We start from the raw sequence: 25,621 nt of genomic DNA, 5'->3' as shown, positions 1-25,621 counted from the left end.
ACTAAATAATGATTTACTAATGTTGAAGCTATGGACTTTTGAAGAGAAGGAAGGCTTTTTGTGTGACCGCAGTCAGATCTTTTATATTATCTACAGATTTGGGAAATAGTCATTTGTTTATCCAAATTTAGATTAAACTAGGATCAAACCTTTTTACTAACTGATTGAAACAAACCACACTTGCATAAAACTGGAGTTTCCTCCAAAGTAAAATTGTAAAAATTATATTATGTTTGGAATGTGTTAAATTCCTCTAGACAAATGTATAAGATGGTTTTCCTGCAAAATAGGGAATAATCTCATATATGCAGCAGAGGTCAGAGTTTTTATGGTTATAAATAAAGTTTAACTGAATTATCAGATACGTTGCGAGCCCTTAATACTGGATAAAAGAGATTCTTCCTGAATATCAGTTTCTATTTGCTACACAAGTTGTGGATTTTTATTTAACACTTCCCCTTTATGTTCAACATCTCATATAACTAAGACTACAGTTCTCTCCTGTGTCATCTGAAAGTAAGTCCCTCTAAACTCAACAGGACATTTCTGATTATAAATAGATAGATTGGACTTCACAACTTTTATACTACTGAGAATGAGGTTGCATACGTATCAAATTCTAAACACTACTAAATAAAATTGATTTTATTTTTGGATCATCCCATGCACACAACCACAAAAATAATTTAAATCATATAACATTATCTTCTTTCATATACATACCTTCTTTCTCTCTTTCTTACTTTGTTCTCTGTATTTTTAGGGTTTAAATGCTCTGTTTGATGTTGTCGTGGTCAACAGGCTCAATATTTTGGAAGTTGTTTTGAAGATACTTCATAAGGACAAGTCAGTAGAGGTAAGTTCATTGTTAGATTGAATAAGATATTGTATGAGATACAGGTAGTCCTTGAGTTATGACTGTAATGGAGCCTGCCCATTAGGGTTAGAAGTCTGGACAACGTTAAATGAACTGCCTCAAGTAATGACCAGCCATCCCTACTTTCCCTGTGCATTTGTTAAACGAATGCACAGGTTGTTAAGCGGAGCTCAGGGGTGGGGGAGATCCTGGGAAGCCTAGTGCAGGCACAAGCCCACACTTCCCGCCCCTTGTTGGCTTGCATACCAACACACAGCTGATTGTCTTGCCAGACAGAAACAATGGGGAAGGAAAAAGTTGAGCGCACCTGCCTTTCTGTAGGAGATGACCAGGCTGAGCCCAAGGGAGGGGCCAAGCACATCATCAGTCTTGAGCCACTTTGCACCCACAAGTGATCTAAGTCTAGCCCATCTTGAATTCCGTTGACCCCCATTTATTGCCATTTGCTTCAGTCGTTAGTAGTTCAGGTTCTGGTAGAGAGTGTTAGCATGCAATAAACTTGTATAAATTTGAACCATCTTGCTTCATGGTTACTCTCGCTTGACACTTTCCTAAATTCTGTCCTTCCTCCTGCCAAGGTGCCCTGCCTTTCTGGGGCAAAAAAGGACCAGTGCCCTAGCCTTTCAAAGCTTTTTGCACCCATCAGCTGGCTTCCCATCAGCTGGCCGTAAGTCTTGTCCCTCAGTGAGTTGTCCTGTGGTGAGTTGGCCATGATGAGTTGGCTGTGGTGAGTTGTCATAGGCCCCTTTTATGCCGGGTCTGGCTTTTACAGGACAACTTTGCAGCCCTGGATAAAAGGGGTCCATGACAATTCGCCACAGTCAACTCACCATGACCAACTTGCCATGGTGAACTTGCTGTGGCCATCTCGCTGCAGAACAAGAGTTACACTAATATCAAAGAAATGGTGGAATAGAACAAATAAAGGGTGCAAAAGGAGGGACAAAATGAAATGTGAATGAAAAAAATTAAAATAGTTTTTATTTATTTTAGATAATTAAATTGAATTGTTAAATTATCCCACAGCAAGTTGTCCCACAGTGAGTTGGCTGTGGTGAGTTGGCCGCAGTGAGTTGGCTGCGCCAAGTTGTCCCATTCCAGCATAAAATGCAGCAGATTCAGGATGAGCTTCCCAAAACCTTTGTCTTGCTTAAACCCTTCCCTCCCACAGAAAGCCACATTTCTTCAATAAACAAAAATAAAAGATGGGAGGGACAGGCTTGTTGATTTCCCCCGCCCAAAATTAGATGCTAAAACTAAACTTTGTGACTCTGCCCTCCACTCTCCATCCCTTTTAAAAACCTTATCTTGACTCAGGCTAAAGAATAGAGAAAGGAAGCCAGCAAAAAGAGAAAATCTTTCTGCAGCCCTTTTCCTTTGAATTGGAGGAGGAGGGGAAACCCTTCATCTCCAAAAGTTAGCTGACTAGAAATTTGTGCAACAAAATGGAGGACGCTGGATCTTTGCAAGCTTTAGCTGTCCATCTAACTGTCTGTAGAGTCCAGCTAGGACTTAAATGCTAGACCATAGACTACTCTCTGTAAGAGGCTTGGGAGAATCAGGCTGGAGCGCTTCAGGGTCCTGTCAGGGCAGGAGGGGGGAGAGAGAGAGAGGATGCTCTAGCTGCAGCATCCCCCTGGTCTGTTGTAAGGGTGAATGACTGCAGGGCCACTGCAGCTGTCATAAATTTGAAACAGAGTCGTGTGTAGTTTTGGGGTAATAGTTGTAACTTTGAACCATCATTAGTGGCCTGTTATTTCTCAAGGAATACCTATACATCTTTTCATATAATCAGTGTTTAAATGTTAGCATTAAATGTTGTAACATTAACATCCTTAGAGCAATGTGACAAACTGCTCTTGAATTTAATAAATGAAAATACTGGAATCAAATACTATTTAGAACAGTTCCTTCAAAAAAAGAATATTTCTCCAAATGATTAATGGGCCACCTTTATATTGCATAATATTCTTTGATCATGACTGTGAATGCTACTAAAACTACAGGTAGTCCTTGACTTGCAACAATTCATTTAGGGACTGTTTAAAGTTATAACAGCACTAACTTAACAACTGCAATGATTCACTGAACAACTGTGGCAAGAAGGGTGGAAAAATGGGGCAAAAGTTACTTAACAAATGTCTCACTTAGCGACAGAAATTTTGAGCTCAATTGTAGTAGTCGAGGACTGCCTGTACTTGATCATATTGATTAAGTGGCGTCTTGCCAGAATACTATAATTATATCCTTTCAGAGTCTCTCTGTCTTGAGCTCAACCTAAATTTTCCATGTCAAAACAATAATTAGTGTCTTATTGTTTCGGTTTAATTGTAGATACATCATGCTATAAGTGAGAGAACAGTTCATCTGTTCCTCACGATTGTGGGTTAATTAGGATAGTTTTTGCAACCTGAAATACAGAATTCTGTCATAAGAAGGTATTCAGAAGTTTTATGGCAATACTGTATTTCATTATTCAAAAGGACATCATGTTAAAACTAGGCTATCACAAAATGCTGTTCAGTTAAATAAATCTCTTGCTTATTCTAGTCTTGCTTTCAGCACATTGTTTCCATTTATTTCAGTGGAATTCACCTCCAAATAAAATGATAGTTGGAAGCAGAATGTTAAATTTAGGAATAAAATACATATACCAACACCCACAATAGATTTCTTTGGATCTTTCAATATAGCTGAGAAGTTCTTGCAAGGAATAATATTATACATCCCTGTTTAGTTAGGCATCACATATACTGTAAGAAGCAAGGTTTTCCATAAATGTACACATAGATTGGATATAAAAGTTCTGAACTAAAATCCAAAACGTCTGGAAAGCAACAGTAGAGGAAGACAGCGTAGGAGAGATTTCTCTGCAAAAATTACTCTGATTGCCCTTATGGAAGTCATCAAATAGGTTTGTTTGTTTTCATCAAATTTCTACATTGCCATCTCAATTAAGTGGCTTGTATTCTCACCAAGATATCTGACAGCACTGCATATTTTATTTTACCTCACACTTCAGTCATATTGTATGACCAATAAGGGGGCAAGTTTAATAAACAGTAAAAAAATTAAAGATTATATATGGCTGAATGTTTTTAAAAAGCACCAAATTAAGTATCGTATCAAAGCTTTAATGTGACATCTGTCCACAGCTTTTGAAACCTGACTGTTACTGTAATATTGGCTTTCTTCCTTGTTTAATTTGTTGTTTTCTCAGTTATCAAACACGGTAAATAATAGTATCTGATAACTGCCAGATATCATAAAGATTGCATGTCATCTAACAAATTCAAAATATCATAGAATGTCTACTATAAATGTCAAATACTAAACACCATTGTTATTCTGTGTCAAATAAAATTAAAAATATCATTCCAGGCTACTATTAAATTTTGTTACATGACAGCTATAAGTATTTTAAATATCTACCAAAGTGTAAAAATATTTTTTTTCAAATTATGAACAGGTAAAGCAATGGCAATACTATATAGGTTTGTATACATTCACATTGACATATCTGAAATAAGTTTATTGATACATGTAGAAAGTAACGCTAAATAATTTTTAAAAAACCTTAGCAAGCTAACATAATATTTCCACCAAATTTCCTTCCAAAAGACTTCTCCGTTGATTTCAATAAAAGTGGAATCTTTTATTCTGTTATTAAGCTTGTGAGATAGATAAGCATTGAAATTTATAGAATTATTTCTTAATGTTTCTTGTTGTGGTACAGTACTATAAAACAGAATGCTTGTTTTTAATGACATTTTATACTACCAACTATCAAGCCAGTGCATAAATGTACAGATCAATAAAATCAAATGACACCAACATAATTCAATCAGCAGTAACACCTACATGGATGTTTCTATAATGAGGAATTGCATTTCAATATCTTATGGCAAAATACTGTATATAATGATAGATGCCTCCCACACTTTGTTATTCTTATACAGCTATGGAATTTAATTTGGGCCATGATTCAAACCATCTATCCCTACTAGCTTTCTGGGAAGCCTTTAAACCATGATTTGTCCAAAAACCTTGGGGTTCCCCTGTGGAGCGTGCAAGATGTTCAGATGGTTGTTATTCTCCCGCAATCTTGGTTATTTTAATGGCTGTTACAATTATTTTTAATGAGAGCTAGTTAACTTTTCTCATTCCTATCCAGTCTATGCATACCTATCTGCTCTGTTTTCTATTTTTAAGAGTAAAAAGCAGTTAATAACTTAAGATTTCTTTTTTTAATAATTATTTCCTTTTTCTTCATAGGGCCTGGTGGTGTTTAGAAAAGGACTTCTTTTCAGAATGATTCTTTTGCTATCTGGAGGAGCCACTGTTCTATATGCCCGCTGGCAAATTATGGGCACAGGGCCTCCACCATTTACAGAAGTGGATAACCCAGCTTCATTTGCAACCAGTCCTTTTGTAAGGGTAAGCTGGAAAAAATGGGGTTTTGCCAACATTAATGATTATTGGAAAGATCAGACAGTGGCACAGGGCAGTAACACAGTGAATGTACTGTGTAAATTGAGTTCCCAATTGAGTTCACTTCCAACTATGCCAATAATAGTTTAGGGGGAAAAATGTCTACCAGGGGTCTTGGAAATAGTTGCTGATCAAAATAGACAGTATGAAGCTGGGTTGGACCAGGATCTCATGTAGTTCTCATGTAGATCTCATAAGTTCATATCAGGGCCTGCAGGGAGGAGGGGTTGGAATCAAAGAAACGAAAACAGAGGTGACCTCCCCCAGATTGAAGGGGTGCCCCTTTTAATAACATATACACAAGAGGCTTGGCTCCAGTTGTGTGGTCATAACAGCCAACTTGAATTTTAAACTTTCCATGAGGACCTTTAATTTATACATACATTATTTCCTAACCTTCCAAGGAACTGTAATCATCTTGACCTGCAAGGTCATTCTGATCACATCAAGATAACATTATTTTACTTACATTTCACTAGCTGGTTGAGTCTTGTGAAATCTCTTTGGTTTGATTCAGTTTAAATAGCAGAAGATGTTTCCTTGAAATTCAGATTCATTTGTGAAATGTTGATTTCCCCTTCCTGTTTTTGATATTCCCACAACCTCATATACACACACACACACACATATTTTCCCTTTCATTGACAGGCTGTAAATTATAATTACTACTATTCTCTGAATGCTTGGCTGCTGCTGTGTCCCTGGTGGCTGTGTTTTGATTGGTCAATGGGCTGCGTGCCCCTTATTAAGTCAGTCAGTGACCGGAGAATAATTGCCCTGGTGCTTCTTTGGCTGTGCCTGATTGTGCTGGCGTGCCAAGCTTTGGGTTCGAAAGATGGCCAGAAGAGAAGGTAAATGCGGGTCAACATGTTAAGGTTCTCCTAAGTTGGTAAGACATTATTGCATGACATATAGCGCCACTCTTTGTGGAATTAGTGGAATCAATATTCTTTAGCAAATGCAGCGCCAATAAATATTTATAGCAGCACCCTCCTAATTAGGGCCCATCTTTATTGCCACTGGCCATGAGAAGAAAACCTGAAGGGGAAAGTAATGCCTTATCTTCCTTGTGAGAGGACATTTTGAGCTCTTTAACTCTGTAGGAGGTAAAAAAATAATTTGTGCTCAGAATAACGTAGAATTGATCTGTGATGTTTTTCAACACTTTTCCTCTGGCAAAACTAAAAAAATAATTATTGATATTGGCTGTGTTAGTTTTAAATGGAATTTTGCCCCAGGATGATTACTCTTTTGTTGATAAACAGATCCAGGGAAAGTAATGGAAAAACATATTGTCATTTTAAACAAATGAAAGTTGTTTGACAGAATTGAATTGTTAAATGATTTCTGTAGAAGTATTAAGGTACACTTCTGTGATGATTAGATAATCAGTAATTATTCTCTCATTTGCACTTGTTTTAATTGACAAAAAGGACTGGGCTTCAGATTAGACGTTTTCTGTGAGCACTTACTTTGTTTCAGATTGCAATTTTTAAAACAAGAATTATTTTAAAAATAATAATCTTATGTGCATCACAGTGCTTGAATGGTTCATTGTACATCGTATAGTTTCAAACAAACTTGCAAGGTAGGGTTGTCCTAATCATGCAAGGGAAAGGATTTTTTTTATTACAGATATCTTAGATATTTTTCTTTACTGTATTATGTTTGGATATTTATATTTTTCTTGATACTGATATTTTTCTAAGCCATCAACATGTGTTTTGTTCCAGATATGCAGCACTGCATGTTCCTGGGAAATATCTAGGACTAGTCTTTAATATCCCCGAAACATTAAAAGGAAATAACTGTATTTAGGCAGCAACTGTATTTGTTGTTGTGTCTTGTCATCTGAAATCCTATGCATTGACATGGTGGAAAAAAAACCAAAACAGAGAGCCATGGTCCATGATTATTTTTTTAAAAAAAAGCAAAATATCTTGTAATAAACCTGAGAAAGTCATAGTTAAATAGCAGTCATCCTGTAGAGCTCTTCTACAGAGGTAACAAAATATTTCTTCAAAATAAAGAGAATAGTTTCGATCTTCACCTTGCATAGTTAGAATTATTAGATTGAATCATTTCTTTCTAAATGGTTTGTAATCCTTTAATACTGGAAATTAAAGACCATGCTGAGAAGCCTATGTGTTTTTCCCCCATGATGTAGTAAGAGTTTTATTACATGTTGTAAAATATTTTTTTCCTCTGCATTTCAGAATCCTTACCCTGGGATTGGGATTTCTCATCATTCCTTTTCTTCCTGCAAGTAACCTATTTTTTAGAGTTGGGTTTGTTGTTGCCGAGAGAGTCACCTATCTCCCCAGTATTGGTTACTGCATATTGATTACATACGGATTTTGTCTGTTGTGTAAACAAGCTAACAAAAAGGTACAAACAACATTATCCTAACGGTTGAGAAAATGGAAAAGAGATGTAAAAGCTGAGATTTTTAATGTGTGTCTTCTTTCTCAAGAAATTGTTGGTTGCTGCTCTTCTGGGTCTCTTATTGATAAATGTGTGGCGTTCCATCATCCGTAGTAACCAATGGAGATCGGAGGAGCAGCTTTTTAGAAGTGCTTTGTCTGTTTGTCCACTGAATGCCAAAGTAAGCTTTTGCATTTTCTAAAAATAGTAATTCTATTGTTCTATTATTGTAAATAATTATCATTTCTGGTATTTGCCTTCTTGCACAATCACCTTGGGATTATTTTCTATTATATCAGCAGTTTTAATAATGAAAACATTTAGTGAAGGTATTTATTCCTAATGATTTGTCTTAGTTCAATTGTTTTCTGTATAGATTTTATTACTTCATTTCCTAATTGAAAAATGACCATAGGAAGAAAAATCCTATACATTCTATAAAACATCCAAGGTCACATAAAAACCGTTTTTATAATAAGTAGTAAACAATGCTTCAAGTCCTATTTAGTGATACAGTTGCTGTGTTAGCGATAGCTAATAAGAATTATATTTGCTGAGTAGGAAAACAAGAACATCTTCATTGCGTGTTTAGCGACGATGTCACACCTAATTTTATTGATTGGATATAGGCACACTAATTAGCACAATCTTGATTTCTGAAATGCCATGGCCATCATGCCTGAATTAAAGCATTGCCTTCAGGCCTTAAATTATTTTTGCTTCTCCATCACTAGAATTAATTTGACTATTGTTGATGTCTGAGTTAGGTAAAAAACTCTGAGGATTACATGATCTTTTGTGATGAAGTGGTGTGTGGCACACAGTGACCAGCTGCATAGCATTTTTGAAGAGTAATAAATCCAGTGAACATGTGGCTTTGAGGCATACATATCCCTTGTCATGTAGACCAACAACTTCAAATGCTGTTTTATACATTTTTCGATCTGAATGTTCTGCTCATAGGAAGGATCCATGAATAAATTATGCTGTTTTACTTCTAAGCTTAACAATTCCTAAACTAATATCCTTAGGAGTAAAATGGTTTATTTATTTACTTATGAGCACAAGGTGGTAGCAGAAAATTCAGAATTTGTGTTATTTGTGCAGAGGTGCTTCTTCAAAAATTGGGTTTATCCCTGATTTTCTGCATTACTAAAAACAACTGGATGTTGTTAATAAAGCTGTTAATTATATATGTATTCGCCAGGCACAAATGTTATATAATGTTCATTTTCCTCTCATTACAGTTGCTTATGTCTAAAATGTGAGCAATGGAACTTTTACTTTTCTATCTTAAGTCTTCCTCTAGAATATGTCAAAAGGCAGGTTAATGAGAGAGAATCTGGAATATAAGCTTCAATATGAACAAAATGTAATATTGTAAATCAATTCAAAATAGGGAAAAAAAGTCAGTTCTATAAAGAACTAGTATTCTGCTTAGATTGTCACATCCAACATTCGATTTTTCCCATAGTGTTCTGTAGATATATGGGCATATAGAAGTAATTATAATACATTTTTATAGTATCTGGCATTATGTTTTAATATTTCTTGAAACAGGGGACCCATTTTCAGTTTAATTTGGAGTACAGTTCCCACCAAGACAAAATGTGAAAATATATAGACTGTATTCTAACACACAGCTGAACTTAAGTCTTTTATACATTTGTTGCAGAAAGCAATCCATTCTAATCACAAAACTTAAATATGTAACTCCTAATTTTGTTTTTTTAATTACAAAGGCTGTAATTCTTACATTTAATTTTGAAACCATAATATTTATTTGAGATTGACTACATGAAAAAGTGCAATTATAGAGCAAATTGAAAATATAGTAAATTTAATTCTGATATAAGCATTCCAGCCAATTGACAATATCAGCATCAGTTTGATTTTCATTTGGGAATTATTTGACTTAGATGTGTAATCAAAATGCGATCTTAATAGTCACTTTCTGAATAGCATTTCCATTATCAAAGAACAGGTTCCATACCCAAACCAATTAACCATTGAGAATTTTTTTTTCATTCTCCAACAAATTGCGGCATGGATATCTGATAGAAAAATACCTTTGAGCTTTTAAGCATTGAAAGTGGTGGTGGGTGAAGATAAGCTCTGGGTCTTATTAAGTGTTCCTGATATATGGCTGGGGACCAGAGCCTCTATACTTAAAGCTAAGAGCTCTTTCAATACTGTATCGCTTTTTTTTCTCCTACTTAGCTGTTGTTTAGATGTAAGGATAATTACATCTGCCTCTTGCATAATAATCTGTTTTTTTAATAGGCATACCAAGCATCATGTTAAAATACAAGAATAAAAAAATACACATTTATTAAAATTGTTGTAATTGTCCAAATCAAATTTTTGTAAACCAAAAGTCATATGCATTGAAAGAATATCACTGGCTAGAATGATATGGTTCTGACCTTTGCTTTCAGGTCCATTATAATGTTGGCAAAAACTTAGCTGATAATGGCAATCAAAGTGCTGCAATCAGCTACTACAGAGAGGCTGTAAGGTATGGATGATTTGGAGTGCTTTTTAAAAAAAAATGTTGGTTTGGTTAAAAAAGCAGAAAGCAGATACAGGGTAAGAACGTGACCATTCAAGAAGATCGTCAGCAGCGATAACAGAATATTGTACAGAATACAGAATAAAACATTAATTTAAGGAAATACATTCTAAGCCATGTTTGTTTTAACTATGTGTTGTTGAATGAAGCGTTCTGGTTTAGTATGTACTTAATGTTAAACAATATACCATTTTACAGTGGCTGGGATTCGATAGTGTATTAAGGTAAAACTAGTTTAATAAAATAAAATAAAATAAAAATGGCTTAGCAGAATTTGGAAACTAACCCAGTGATTTAAAAATATTGGTGATGTGGCCCAGGAAAAAAATACTTTATAAACATCAACTGTACTAACTAGATAAAATTACATATCTGTAAAATTTGAAGACAGATTTGAACATTAACACCACATTTTATTACTCCTCCTCAAATAATGAGGATGTTTAGTTCCAGACTTTAATTAAGGGCGAAGTTATGCTTTCTGTTATTGTCCTTAGATAGTACAGGTAGTCCTTGACTTACAGCCACAATTGGGCCCAGAATTTCTGTTGCTAAGCAAGGTACCTGCTAAATCAGTCAGGTCTGATTTTACAACCTTTTTTTACCACAGATGTTAGGTGAATTGTTGCAGTCAGGGCTTTTTTTCCTCATAGAACGCTCAGAACGGAGTTCCGGCACCTTTTTTGGATGGAACCTTGTAGGTTAGGCAAGGCAGGTTGTATGACATGTGTGAGTTCCGGCACCTTTTTCTTTTACAAAAAAAGCACTGGTTGCAGTTGTTAAGCAAATCAGGCTTCCCCCATTGACTTTGTTAGAAGCTAGTAGGGAAGGTTGCAAATGGGACTTAGCAACCATCATAAATGATTGTCAAGCTCTGAAATATTGATCACGTGACCATGGAGGTGCTGAGATGGTCATTAAGTACAGTGACCAGTTTGTAACCTTAAAGGCTGCTAAACCATTGGTTGTGATTCGGGGACTACCTATACAACCATTAGCGAGCAATAAAGCATTGCTGAGATTAAAGCCAGGCTATACAAAAATGCACGTAAACAGAAACCGTTGCTTTTGAAGTTTATTTGGGAGGCTTTTCCTTCCTCTATCTTGTTTCGTGTTGATTTGGGCTGCGGGTGTTCGGTAGTCAGATGCAGTTTAATACATGCTTGAGAGTGTTATTACATGCCTACATCTGTTCTTCAATTGATATAAAAATGACAGGTGGAAGAGAAGGATTGTGGCTGTGTAGACAAATAAAATTAGGAGAGCTGGCTCCTTTGACTAAGTAATTCTTTTATTTGTTTTTGTCTTTTCAATCCCAGATTGAATCCTAAATACGTTCACGCCATGAACAACTTGGGAAATATCTTGAAAGAAAAAAATGAACTTCATGAAGCTGAAGAACTTCTCTCACTAGCTGTTCAAATACAGTATGTTTTAAACACCAAACTCGAGCTGTGGGTCATCAATATATTGTTGTATTATGAAGGAAGGCAAATATTGTGGAATTATCTGGATCTTTTCTTAGTTAATTTTCTGAAATATACTCTGTGATGCAGTTATGTGTAAAGTGTTTCATTAGAGGAAACTCTAGAACATTATTCTTCCAGATTACACAAAGCTGTCTTTTTCAGGCTGTTTTTCATAAATTGTTATGCTGTGGCCTAGACCCAAAAAGTATGGTCAAGATAAGAAAAGATTCCAGAATTTCTCAAAACTTTTCTTGCTTGGAATGAAGTACTTTGCCTGCCTCTAGAGTAAATTTGGTCTTAAAGGGTGTGCAAATAGTGCAGCTACTACAAAATGGAGTTATATTATTTCTTGTCATATACTTTGGGGACCAATGCCATTGGCTAATAGTTTGCTTCTTTGACATAAATTGGAGTTAGATTGAAGTTACCTGAAGGACAATCACTTCCTTATTCAAATGCCCTTCTTTAGATCCCACCAGCAAGAGAAGGTAGGTTAACTCGAACATAGAACAAGTATTTTCTGCACTTAATCTTAACCAAAAGTCCAAGAAGCAATGAGAACAAATGAGAGTGGTTTCTGGATTATAGAACATGTTTCCCTTCTCTTTAGTTGTAGGGAAAATCTATTCAGCCTGGCTTTGCATTATCTCTATTTTTTGTATTTAAATTATTTTCCCCTCCCCCTTGTCCTTAATGTACTATGTTATTACATTATTGTTTGTTTGTTTGTTTTAAAAAAACACGTTAAATTGCTTTACAGTTTTAAATTCAGATTGCATTTTTAATTTTATAAATAAGGGACATCAAAGCTGTCATGTACTTAATATGCTAAAATGTTCACAACTCTCTTTGCCTAGGCCTGATTTTGCAGCAGCATGGATGAATTTAGGGATAGTGCAGAATAGCTTAAGAAGGTATGAAGAAGCAGAGAAAAGCTACTGGACTGCAATTAGACACAGGAAAAAATACCCAGATTGTTACTATAATCTAGGACGCTTAGTAAGTGTACTTATTTATCTTTCTGCTAATGATCCTAGATCAGCCTTTCTCAACCTTAGCAACTTTAAGTTGTCTGGTCGTCAACTCCCAGAATTCCCCACCAAGCAACACCTTAAAGTTGCCAAGGTCAAGAAACACTGCCCTAGATACGTAAGATGCAGTGAGTTTTGAATGTTGATCAGTTGCTTATTAGAGAGTACCTCCTTGGACTTTGGATTTGTTTAGGAAGATTCTGTAGGGTCTTTCACATGCTGAAGTTGCAGTCATACTTTTAATAGAAGTGAATTATAAATCAGGATGGCATCAGAACGAATGTAAACCGAACCTCACTTTGTAACTTCTGGTTTCCCAGAAATGCTCAGGTAAAGACTCTTATTGAGGAACTAAATGTTTCTTGTACTATATGTACAAGAATATACAATATGTAAAACTGTATATTAGAGTGGTGAAAATTAGCAGCACACTGTGTCCTATATCAGGGGTACTCAACCCCTGGTCCATTGACCAGCACCAATCAGTGGCATGCCAGAAACCGACACATGGAAACAAGCGAAGCCCCATCTGCAGGGTGCAAAACCATACCCACTCCAGTCCACAGAAAAACATCTCTCCACAAAACCGGTCCCTGGTACCCAAAAGATTGGGGGTTGCTGTCCTATATAATTGCTATAGTACAGGTAGCCCTCGACTTACAACAGTTCATTTAGTGACCGCTCAAAGGTACAACAACATTGAAAAGCGTAGATTTATGACAATTTTTCACAGTTACAACATTTGCAGCACCCCCTTGGTCCTATAATCAAAATTCAGATGCTTGGCAACTGGTTCCTATTTATGATGGTTGCAGTATCCTGGAGTCACGTGATCAGCTTTTGTGATCTTCTGACAAGCAAAGTCAATGGGGAAGCCAGATTCATTTAACAACCAGGTTATTAACTTATCAGCTGCAGGGATTCACTTGACAACTGTGGCAAGAAAGTTGTAAAACGGGACAAAACCCACATAACAAATGTCTCACTTAACAACAGAAAATTTGGACTCAATTGTGGTCGTACGTCGAGGACTACCTGTAATTGAACAATCTAAAAGTCTGAGGAGAAATGGAGAAAAGGGCTAAGGAGACTATTAATTGAACAATAGTAGGGATAAATACTGTTTAATAAAATTAGTAATAAATTAGCAGGTACACAGATACCACTGCTAATTTTCTCCCAACTGCTGTTTTTGACAGTCTTTTGGGGGGAGGGGTCAATTCTCCCTTTCCTATTAACCCTCACCAAATTGGGGGGAAGAGTAATTTCATTTCTTAATATTTTACTATCGTGCAAAAAATTAGCACCAACTAGGGATCGGTGATGCCTTGTGAATGCCACAGATTGGTATGTTATGCCTCCACAAGACCTAAAGCCCCTTTTTGATCTCTGTTGCTACACAAAACTCAAATTCTCCCCAAACCTGAAAATGTGAGTTCTCCCCTCTCCAGAAGTGTCCTGGGAGGTCCTGAGACTACAATAACCATGCCTGAGGTTGTGGATTATAAACTATGGACAGATCATCTGTGTCCTATTTCCAAACCAGCCTTGATATTCCAGACAGTAACTGGATAAATGTAAATAATAGGCAAATTTTGCCTGGCTGTTACTCTTATTCTGATGGGTTTTCTTTGTGGTTTTGTTTGATTGTTTTGTTTGCTTGTTTGCTTTGTACTCCAACATGTAAGACACGTAGAATGAAGAAGCTTATATCAGTTGGAAAAGCCAGTTTCTTCAATCAATAAATAACAGTCTTCCTTCTAAAATAGGAGAAGCATATTTGGGCTGTTTGAATGTTAGGGCAATACAGCCCTTCTGATTTAAGCATGAGGGATACTTTGGGACATTCTCCATGCTTTTGGAGGGTGTAGAAGCACTGACCCGCAGTGTCCTGGAATTATAATTATTCACGTTGCAGATTTAGTCGGTATGCAGCGACTCTCCTACAGAGGGACCTCAACAAGAGCTACTTTTCTTAACTTGTTATCTCATGGCCAATTGTGTTACTTTCAGTATGCCGATCTAAATCGCCACATAGATGCACTGAATGCCTGGAGAAACGCCACAGTGCTGAAACCACAACATAGTTTGGCTTGGAACAATATGATTATATTGCTCGACAATACAGGTACAATATGCTTTTTTTCCCCCCAGAGTATTTTTTTTTAATCTTGTTTAGATCTCCAGCCCATTGTTTTCTACTACCGGAAGTGGGGCTGTAGTTCTAAAATAGGAACGAGAATGTCACCAACCCAAGATTTTACAGCTGCTCTAAAACGGCATCTCTCACAAACTGTACATAAGCTTGTCATTGCAAAATGCTGAACGTGCCAAAAGTGTGTCTTTAGACATCGGTTTTCCATTTGTATCAATGTCTTGGTGGGGGGCATAATCTCAGAATTGAACAAGAAATAAATTTATTATTACATTGTAGTGTTTGAAATCATAACAGATGTAGAAGTTTTGGGCAACCATCTTTTGAAAAGACTCACCATGTATTATGTCAGTTTTATCTCACGATGGATTGGACCTTTGTATCAAATTAATTGATTAAGATTCCTAATTTGATTAGCTTACAAAAATTCAATAAAAAAGAAAGGATCATCCTGGTATCTGTCAGTTTACTAATCAATTAGAAAATCTTTCATTCTGCTGGTGGTTCCCTCTGTTCTTTTTCTCCAACAGCCTTCAGAAAACTCACAAAACCTTTTATTTCATGTTGGTGTTCTTCAGTTTATTTCTGTGTTTGATATGAACATTTCTTAATCTGGTTATATTCACATCCTGATTATGAACATGTTTTAAATGCATAGTAGCCAAACATTTATTTCATACTTTACCTCTAGAAAAAAATACTGTGCAAATTTTAATGCCCTGCTCTTCACTTGCAATTCATTTTTTATTATTTGATCTGTTCTTGTATTCTTTAAGGAAAATAGCTAATCATCTTATTTTGATTAAAAACAGTTATTCTCCCTTGTTCCATCTCACTCTCTCCTTTAATTTGTTCCTAGGGAACTTGGCACAAGCAGAAACTGTTGGAAGGGAAGCTTTGGAGTTAATACCAAATGATCATTCTCTTATGTTTTCGCTGGCAAATGTACTGGGGAAATCACAGAAATATAAGGTAAAGCATTTTTCTAACCACAATTTGTAGATAGGTAACTCCTACGAATCTTATTTTTCAACGATGCAGAGATTAGGTATGTCCTCAGAAATGTGACTCAGTGAAAAATTGGCGATGGATTTAATTTGGAAGCCAACACAGCAAAATATGTATTTTGTACTTGTGGGTTTGTTTTTTTTAAAATTACAGGGGAAAGAAATCTTAAGAGAAATTGTAAGTCCTATCCAAATGGCATTGCCAGGTTGTGGGATAATAAACAGCTGTTACCAGGCAATTTCATTTTTTTTTTACCTGACTAAACTGAAGCACACTGGTTCATTTTTGGATTAAGGGGTAGATAGAAATATACAAACAGGAGTTTCTTCCAGAACAATCCAAAATCCAGATACAAATATGTCTCAGTTATTACGATTAATTATTGTATGCAAGAAGCTCAAACCGTAAATATAGAAAAAAACTATTGTTCAACAAATTTTTGAACTTGATGATACTTTTTAGATAGTGTGTTGTAGTAAAAATAGCATCAATTTCAAAAATAGTTTGAAGTACAAAAGTTTTTTATTCCTATTTTAATATGATAAAAACATTTAAAACAATGTAAGTTGCACACAGTTATAGTTTCCTTGATCTTACCTATTAAACAATAACTTTCTTTTAACAAAAGGAAATTGGCTTAAATGTAGTCTTTAAAGCCTTAAGGATGTCATCCATGAAGGATCTGTAAGCTTTACAGAAATCATTTTAAAAAATGAATCATGAAAATGCCCACTGCTTTCAATTGTTCAGACTAAGGCAGGTTATTTGCAGACACCAGGGAAAATGGAAAATTAAGAAGAGATTTATGAACAAATATGAAACAAAAATTTGTTAGAAAAATAATGAAAATTATTTTGCCAAGCTATAAATCTATAAATCCTTTTTAAGTTAGAATTTCTCTCTCTCTCTCTCTCTCTCTCTCTCTCTCTCTCTCTCTCTCTCTCTCTCTTTGTGTGTCTGTCTGTGTGAGAGATTTTCCAGTAAAAATACTGTTACAGTTTACCAATGAAGAATGTGAATGCACCTCACATACAAATACTGTAATGTCTTAGAAGTAATTAAATCAAAAAATCCAGATGATCTCTAGAGCAGGAAAAGGCAGGATTTGATACCTGTTTTCTGCAATCTAGAGGTGGTCTGGATTTTTGTAGCCCAGATCTGATAACTTTAGATTTATACCATCAATTTTCTTCAGACTAAATTTATTTGAATGTGTTGGTTTTAAGTAGTGATTTGTATGAACCTTTGGTTTCTAATGCAGCCCACAAGTGTTTTTGTGTTCTTACCAACACTGAAGTAATTACAGTCTAATTGACAGCAACTACCAACCAACAGCTGGATTGGCCTGTGAATTATATTGTCCGTATCTCCATTAGAGAGAAATGGAAGTGTGAATGCACATGAAAAAAATAGGGTGACATAATCACATTAATTGACCATAGAGCATGAGGTAATTGGGAGTGTTTGGTTGCACTTGACATTGTAGGCACTACAAAAATAGCTTGTCCTGTTGATCTCTTTTTCTGAATTATTCAGGAATCTGAAGCTTTGTTCCACAAGGCAATTAAAGCCAATCCAACGGCTGCCAGTTACCATGGCAATTTGGGTAAGACATTTTATAGCTCCCCTGGTGCAAACTTTTTTAAAAAAATTCAGACACTGGTTGATTTTTTTTTCACATTCAGTCTCTTGCAGGCATTCTTCTGCTAGCTAGATTTCTCATCCGCCTGCTTGCTAAGCAAATTGCCAAAAGATACTGGAGTTCTTAGAGCAGGTTTCCAATAGTATCAAGCCAATCACATTGTATGACAGACCAACCAGGCAGGCTGCCTGCTGCAACCCAGAGGTGGTGTATGTCAGTGGTGGCAAATTGTCCTGTGCTTGCAAATCACAATAAGCCCCCCTGATAAAAATAGCCATTTATGGCTCTAGCACAATCTACTCTTGTCATTCCTTGGCCTGTGTAGCTCCAAACATGTCTGCTCCAGCTGGCTACAGAGCAGGCTGCCACTGTGCCGACAGCCAACCAAATGTTTTAATGTTTTCTACATAATTGGCAAGACTGTGTATTCGTCAACAACGCTGCTAACAAAAAATCCCTTTTGCTGTTTCAGCTGTACTGTACCATCGCTGGGGAAATTTTGACTTAGCCAAGAAACACTATGAAGTCTCTCTGAAGCTTGACCCCACAGCAGCTGGGACCAGGGAAAACTATAGTCTTTTAAAAAAGAAACTGGACCAACTGCAAAAAAAAAAGGATGATGTCTGAGGTTTCTTCTCAGGCTTTGAATGCAGATTGCATACACTGATGGGTAACATGGCTACGGATCACCAGGGAGAGGCGTTGTCACCCAGGTCTACAGAACACAACAACATGGGTCATTGAGACGTTTCTTGAAATTTAGTGTTAGAATTTCAAAGGGGGAAAAAGGCCCTAGTTTAGAACATTTTATTTAGAGAATTAAAAGGGCTTGCTTCTCCTTTTCAGGTTTTTTTTTTAAACCAGTGATGAAATCAGATGAATATTTATACAGATATCCAGTCATTTGCACTGGTAGAGTCCACGTTAAAATAAAGAGTTGGAGATATTCTTCAGCAGAGCGTGTGAACGGAAAATTGTTCAGTTCAGAAACGGAAATGGATGGTAACTGAAGATGGGCTCCAGCATGAGTCCAAGAACTCCAGCATGAGTCCAAGAGCTCTGGTTCCGGTGACCAACTCAAATTTGATTTTGCATTATTATACTGGGACACGTATATTTGCCTTCATTCGTGGATGGTAACTGTTCACTTTCAATAGGAATTCCAGTGCAGTACTGGTATAGTCCTTGACTTACAACCACAATTGGGACTAATTTTAGTTTCAAAAGAGATACAGTTATTAAGTGAGACATCATGTGACTGGATCCAAGTTTACAACCATTTTACCATGAACACTAAGCAAATTACACAGTTGTTAAGCAAACCTGGCTCCCCCAATTGACTTGGCTTGTGGGAAGCCCACTGGGAAGTTGCGAATTGTTATCAGGTGATTGCAAGATGATGCAACTATCATCCATGCGAACCAGTTGCCAAGAGCCCAGATTGCAATCCCATGACTGCAGAGGGGGCAGGATGGTTGTAACTTTGGGGGGAGGGGAGATTGTAAGAAAGTTTTTTTGAGGCTGTCATAACTTTGCGCTGTCATTAGACAGTTGTAAGTCAAAGACTATCTGTTTGAAATATTACTTTGTAATAAGGACAACACTTTGATCAGTGAAATTGATTTGTACATTCATGAAGAGATTATTTGCTTCAATAACACATAAGGTGAAGTTGCTTTTATTTGGCTAGGCTTTAATTGCTGTCCGTGAGTTGTAAATAAACCTGCTGAACATGAGATACAGCAGGTCGAGATTTTTCCACTGCAAGAAGTCTTTGAATTCATACTGCTCCTAGGTTCAAATATTTGCTATCACCTAAGTTAAAGTCAGTGTTTGACTAGGTTATAAAGGAGGGCTTGCTATTTTGAAGTTTGGAAAATTGAGGGTGTCTGGAAGGTTAGGTATTTAAACACTTAAACTGGGTAATGATCATTACTTCAGAAGAAGGGGCTTTTAACTCGGTTTAATATATTGGTGTCTGTTTTTGTGGTCCTATGAAGAGCTTAAATTCTTGATGATTCTTCATTTTTTCTTGGTGAGTATAGAGATTCTAAAAACATACTCTAAGGTCACCTGTTAGTATTATATCTAACTTTGTCTAGTAACTTAAGGATCAGGAAATAGTTTGTTGTTCCATGTCCATATTTATTCTTGGTGGAGTCTGTATTTTTCTGTGCTGAAGACAAAGAAAAGGATATGCACTGAGCCAGGAAAGTGAAAAAGAAATAAATATGATGTGCATGTATTTTATTCTAGAATCTTAGTTCCCGTTTTCAGCTTCTTCTAAAAATAGCACCACTATGGAGAGAGGAGTTTTAAAGAATTCTTTAGCATCATGATTTCTGTATTAGGGATTCCACACACTTTATTAAAAAAAATTCAGACAAATAGATTCTATTCAGCCTTGTGCTGTTTTAGCCATCATGGATATTTTTAGATATTAATATTCCATCAGACAAGATAGTTATAGAGCAGAGGTCACCAATCCCTGGTCCATGAAATGGCACCAGACCACGGCCTATCAGGAAGTGGGCCATGCAAGCCAGAGAAGTCCCACCTGCGCACACAGAGGATCCAGGCAGTGCATGAAACCATGCCCCCTTCCCCCCCCCAAGTCTGCAGAAAAATTGCCCTCCACAGAAATGATTCTTGGCACACGAAAGGTTGAGGGCCACTGTTATAGAGAATATTTTAAATATCTAGAAAGCCCACATGCCATATTCATTTCATTACAGATTCTGGAATAAAGTAAGTGTGTTCCTTATTTATTTTTCATTTTCCATTATTGAAGACAAAGTCAAATGTTGCCTTTCTTCCCGCTGACACATATATCTCCAGATAGTTGTTACATCAGATTCATGCTCATTCAATAATAAGAGCAATTTTCTGGGAATGGAAACCTCTATATTTTGCAAAGCATGTAGTTTGATGCTGTCAATTTTGAGGATACCATGATACTGTAATTTTGTTTTTTTTCAACTTTAAATATGTTCGGGTTCTCTCATTTATTCAACATTAGATGAACAGATTCAAGATAGAGATATAACCATTTCTGTAGTACTTGCATATGTTAAGCTACAACTGTGTTTATTCAGATTATTTTCTCATATACACTTCAATTTATATGCTTGTGTACAAGTACTAAGGATCTCTTGGCGTTGAAAAGTCTTATTTTATTTTTTTTAAAAAAATAATGATGTCGATATCGATCTTGTCAGACAAAATATCTGATTGGATAATAGAATTCAGTGTCACCAGTTGTAAAAGCTTTATGATTCTAAAAATCTGTTTGGTAATTGAGTTTTTCCTGACCTACATCATTTCAACAAGGCTTCAATTATAAAAGTTTCTAGATTTTAAAATACTCGTAGCATTTGATAATAATTTATGGCAAAAGTGAATTTGCTTGATCATAAGTAGCATAATTTATTCTGTTATGGGAAGACAGGGGCAAAGAAACACTTTTGAAGATTTTACAGCTACACTCCAAAATGAGAGAGAGAGATTTTATTTCTTATTGGTTCTTTTCCTAGTAATGCAACCTTAGGCCAGCCCATGTGACCATCACAGATGGTTACTAGAACAGAAACTGTCCCATTTTATCAGCCTTACTAGCTGGACCAGATAGGAATTGCTAAGCACATTGATTTGTGCTTTAGATTGTAAGCCGCCCTGAGTCTTCGGAGAAGGGCGGGATATAAATGGGATTAAAAAAAAAATTACAACCAGATGAACACATTCTATTCTACATTAACAGAATCTTGCAGGTCTGAAAGCACTACTCTCAGTCCTATCATTTTTACAGCCCAAAAAATTAGGGTCTCTTCTGAACATCTTCCCTGGTCACTATCCAGCTGTGGACGATGCTGTCTCTTATCTGATCATTCCCTAGGCAGCATTTCCTGGCCATTCCTTCCAAGGTCTTTCCCACATACCATTATATAAGTAGAGGATCACTTGATTATGAACAATTAACAGTTGACTTTGACTATAATATTTATAATAAATAATATAGGATATAAGATCATGCTCTTTAAAACAATAGATCAAGAGAATCCTTCCATAAGCTTCATTATAGAACAATTGTCATGAAAGCTATCCATTTTCTCTTTTCTATATACTGGTTATGTCCTTTCCCTTTTACTTGTTTCCAACTGTCTCTTTCTCTTCTGTAATTTCTTCTCTTCGCATTCTTTCTGCCTACTTAAATCTAACCCTTTGTTTGCGTTAACTGAAGCCGAATATACTAAGTACTGTATTTATCATATCAATAATAACTGGATATTACTGATAGAATTGGACAAAATATTTCCAGTTTGAGTAGAAATGGCCTCAAAATGCCTTCTTTCAGGGTGGAAGCAGTTGTTTTGAGTTCACACAAGCTCTTCCAACTTTGTTAGAAATTTTCCAAGTTGCATTTGAAGCTCAGAATATCTGACCCCAATTTGAAATACTTTCCTATTTGACAGCCCATGTCAAATTCAGAACAAATATTTCAAAGACAATGTAGGGAGGTTTCAAATCTTAAATTTGTTCTAATCTGAGACATTTTGCATGACCCTAATTGCTGATCACTGTATCATTGCTTTGCATTATGTGTTCTGAATTAGAAAATCAAGACATTATAAGGTGAAGTTTATTTAAAATTTATAGCGTTTAAATTTTTTATATTTTACTCTTTGTTTATATTATACTTTCTTGTTTTTTAAAAAATTACCAATTAGTTAAATTACTGCCCCAAATCATATAGAATTCTTGTAAATCCTTGCAGAAGGTCCTTGTAAAAGTTTACATACATAAAAATCTTGAATTCAGCATGCTTGAAATTATAGGTCTTTGCAGAAGCTAATTTCAACAAGCACAATAGGATACAATTGATGTGTTGTGTGAGATAAGGCAATTTGGTTAATCCAAACCATGATTCAGTTAACCAGCATTTGCATGTGACACAACTCAGACCAAGAATAAACCAGCAGGGGAGATGGATCAGCAGTTAATTCCCTTTCTAATAGAGTTGTAAAATGCATGTGGTTGCAAACATATTGAGTACTCAAAGTGACATTTTTAATGTGTTCTTGTTTGCATGTGTACATATGGTTTTTTAGATGAGATGTAAATGATTTTACTTTTGAATATAATTATTAAAACTAATAATTTATTTTGGAGTTATTTGAATAGCATTTTAAAACACTATAAAAGTACATTACACCTCATAAGATCTCTGGGATATGTTAGGGTTAACTCTAGGTTTCCTGAACCTAGTATATCAAGAAAGGCATTCAGAGGTCCCCAACCTTTTGAGCACCAGGGACCGGTTCTGTGGAGAGAGGTTTTTCCACAGACCGGAGGGGCATGGTTTTGTGTGCTGCCTGCATCTCGCGGATGGGGCTTTGCTTGTTTCTGTGGCTCGGTTGCTGACATGCCGTGGCCCGGTACTGGTCCATGAACCAGGGGTTGGGGACCCCTAGCCTAATTCATTCACTAACTGTTCATGAGTATCACAATTGTTGGGCACATAGATCCACAGTGGAATATTCTGTGTCATTATTTGCTTCTGGTAATACCCAAGAGTCTTGTGGCTGTATTAATTTCCAGTTGTGGTAAAAATTTCAGCAGTTAGATACGAGGAACATACATCTTTCCTACTTGGTCTACAGAAATGTTGGCAGAAAGGATTAAAAAAAAATCAAGATTGTGTGCATGGCTGAAGCCCTGTCTTTTTTGGGTTGGGGGTTGCAACACCTATCAAAAACATGGGACTTCAATTGCACAAGCATACTCTTGACATACTGATATTCCCTTCCTCTAGACTAGAGACAGCCCTGTTTTTCTATACAGCTTATCTTCTTAGAGATGGCTACTTGCTGATGCAAAACATTTATTTTGACATAGATATTAGTGAGTGCTTATTAACCTTTTCTGGGACAGGTGTGAAACTGACAGGCTACTTGTTTATGGCCTTGTCCATGGCACCATAGGACATTTTGTTACTGACCTGATGTCAAATTTGTGAGAGATTTACATCTTGTTTTTTAATTACTGCCTGCCAATTTCAGTGGGACTTAGTGCAAAAGTACATATTATGCACTAGATGTTTAAAAGAAACCTTAGAAGGTGATGATTGATGGAGGGAAGGCAATAGGGAGGATAGGAACATTTAATCAACCTTCTTCCTACATTTTTTTTTGCACAAAAACTGTCCATATGTCAAGCTGCTTTGATTGGCAAATAACAGATCAACCTGACGATTTAGAATGCAATTAATAAGCCTCTTTCAAACATTCCTTCAGACTTCTAGATTCTGTATAGTATGGCACTCAATGCCTTATTTGCAACTGGATGGATCGTGGTTTGCTCTCCAGTGAAATGCATAGGATCAGGCTATAAATCATGTATTTTTCTAAAATGAAATAATAGCTGTTATCTCAGTTATAAATTCCTTTGCTGCTTGTAATGTCTTTGAAGATTGCAACTCAAGATTTACAGGTGCTTGCAAGTTTTTGCTCTGAACTTTAATAATAAATTGGGATCCCCTGTACAGGCAGTCCTCAACTTACGACCACAATTGAGCCCAAAATTTCTGTTGCTAAATGAGGCATTTGTTAAGTGAAATTTCCCCATTCTACAACCTTTTTTTGCTACAGTTGTTAAGTGAATCACTGAAGTTAAGTTAGTAACACATTGGTTAAGTGAATCTGGCTTTCCCATTAACTTTGCTTGTCAGAAGGTTGCAAAAGGTAATCAGATGACTGTGGGACATGCAACTGTCATAAATATGAGTCAGTTGCCAAGTGTCTGAATTTTGATCATGTGACCATGGGGATGCTGCAATGGTCCTATATGTGAAAAACGGTCATGTCACTTTTTTCAGTGCCATTGTAACTTGGAATAATCACTAAATGTACTGTTGTAAGTTGAGGACCACCTGTACTACATGGTTAACTTTTGGTAAATTTCATGCCGTGATACTTAGGATTAAGTAAAATTTTGCTAAAGTTGCAATCCTATATATATAGTTTGCTGGGAGCCTCCATTCATTGGCATTTGTAAATATGGTGGTATCTTGGTACTTGTCATTAATCCATTCTGGGAGGAGCAACAAGTACTAAAAACGAGTACTCCGCAAACCATGTGATCTACTCCGTGACCCTTTATATCAGCGAGAAGAAGTAGCAAGTCTTGAGGCAGTCGATGCCAGCAAGTTCTACCTTGCACATTGAGTACTGGGAGAAAGATGAGTACTGGGACAAGATTTTAGTTTCAAAATGCATCGAGTACCAAATTTTATGAATTTTGAAGCAGCTGAGTACCAAGATATGACTATGTTAAATTGGTTGTAAGAATTGTAGCTGTTTGTTGTAAATATTAACAATTTTGTACGTATGGATTTTGCACAGGAGAAATAATGGGATTTCTGTGTGTATTAGAACGCACAGAATTATCTAGTTAGTTTGGTGATATGTTCAATGTTTGTCTATGATTCATTATAAGTTTATTCAGGGAGTCCTTGTTTAACTGTAATAAAATTTAGTAATAAAAAATGCATGAAGCCTCTAAATGTAGTGTTCTTACATGAATGGATTGATGGATGTCTTCATTGAAGTCCTTCAATGTTAATAATTACAATATTGGTGCAGCATGTTATTTTGGGTTTGTGCCTGAGCAAGTCTTAAATTTCAAATCAGTATCTCACAGTGTGAAACTGATTTCTGTCCAAGGTTTAGATAATTAATTCCTAGCTGTATAGAGGTGGTTTTTGACTTATGATCCATCACTTAGCAATCTTTCAAACTTACAACAGACTCTCCCCCCAAAAGGTACTTACAACACCCAGTTCTGAAGTTCTGACAGTTTCTGGCAAAATCATTCCATAGTGAACAATGGGTTTGCTTAAAGACCACAGTGATTTGCTGAGTGACTGCCATAAAAAAGAGGTAATAAAAATAGGTCAC

The 25,621-nt window shown here is 36.2% G+C and overlaps 1 protein-coding gene across 1 annotated transcript in view; it reads left to right on the top strand.

Moving 5' to 3' along the window:
• Positions 1-25,218, top strand: part of TMTC4 (transmembrane O-mannosyltransferase targeting cadherins 4) — a 61,251-nt gene extending 36,033 nt beyond the window's left edge. The window contains exons 7-18 of the mRNA XM_081326762.1: positions 764-856; positions 5,153-5,314; positions 6,017-6,219; positions 7,585-7,756; positions 7,842-7,973; positions 10,231-10,310; positions 11,684-11,791; positions 12,691-12,832; positions 14,878-14,992; positions 15,879-15,991; positions 17,564-17,633; positions 18,142-25,218. Of these exons, the coding sequence (XP_081182888.1) occupies positions 764-856; positions 5,153-5,314; positions 6,017-6,219; positions 7,585-7,756; positions 7,842-7,973; positions 10,231-10,310; positions 11,684-11,791; positions 12,691-12,832; positions 14,878-14,992; positions 15,879-15,991; positions 17,564-17,633; positions 18,142-18,296 (1,545 nt within the window). The 3' untranslated portion in view covers positions 18,297-25,218. The remainder of the gene's footprint in view (positions 1-763; positions 857-5,152; positions 5,315-6,016; positions 6,220-7,584; positions 7,757-7,841; positions 7,974-10,230; positions 10,311-11,683; positions 11,792-12,690; positions 12,833-14,877; positions 14,993-15,878; positions 15,992-17,563; positions 17,634-18,141) is intronic.
• The last annotated feature ends 403 nt before the right edge of the window (positions 25,219-25,621 follow it).

Source organism: Vipera berus (assembly GCF_964194415.1).
Source record: "Vipera berus genome assembly, chromosome: 4".
NCBI classification, from domain to species: Eukaryota; Metazoa; Chordata; class Lepidosauria; order Squamata; family Viperidae; genus Vipera; species Vipera berus.
Note: the sequence above shows the minus strand (reverse complement) of the source record. Positions and strands in the feature narration are given on the sequence as shown.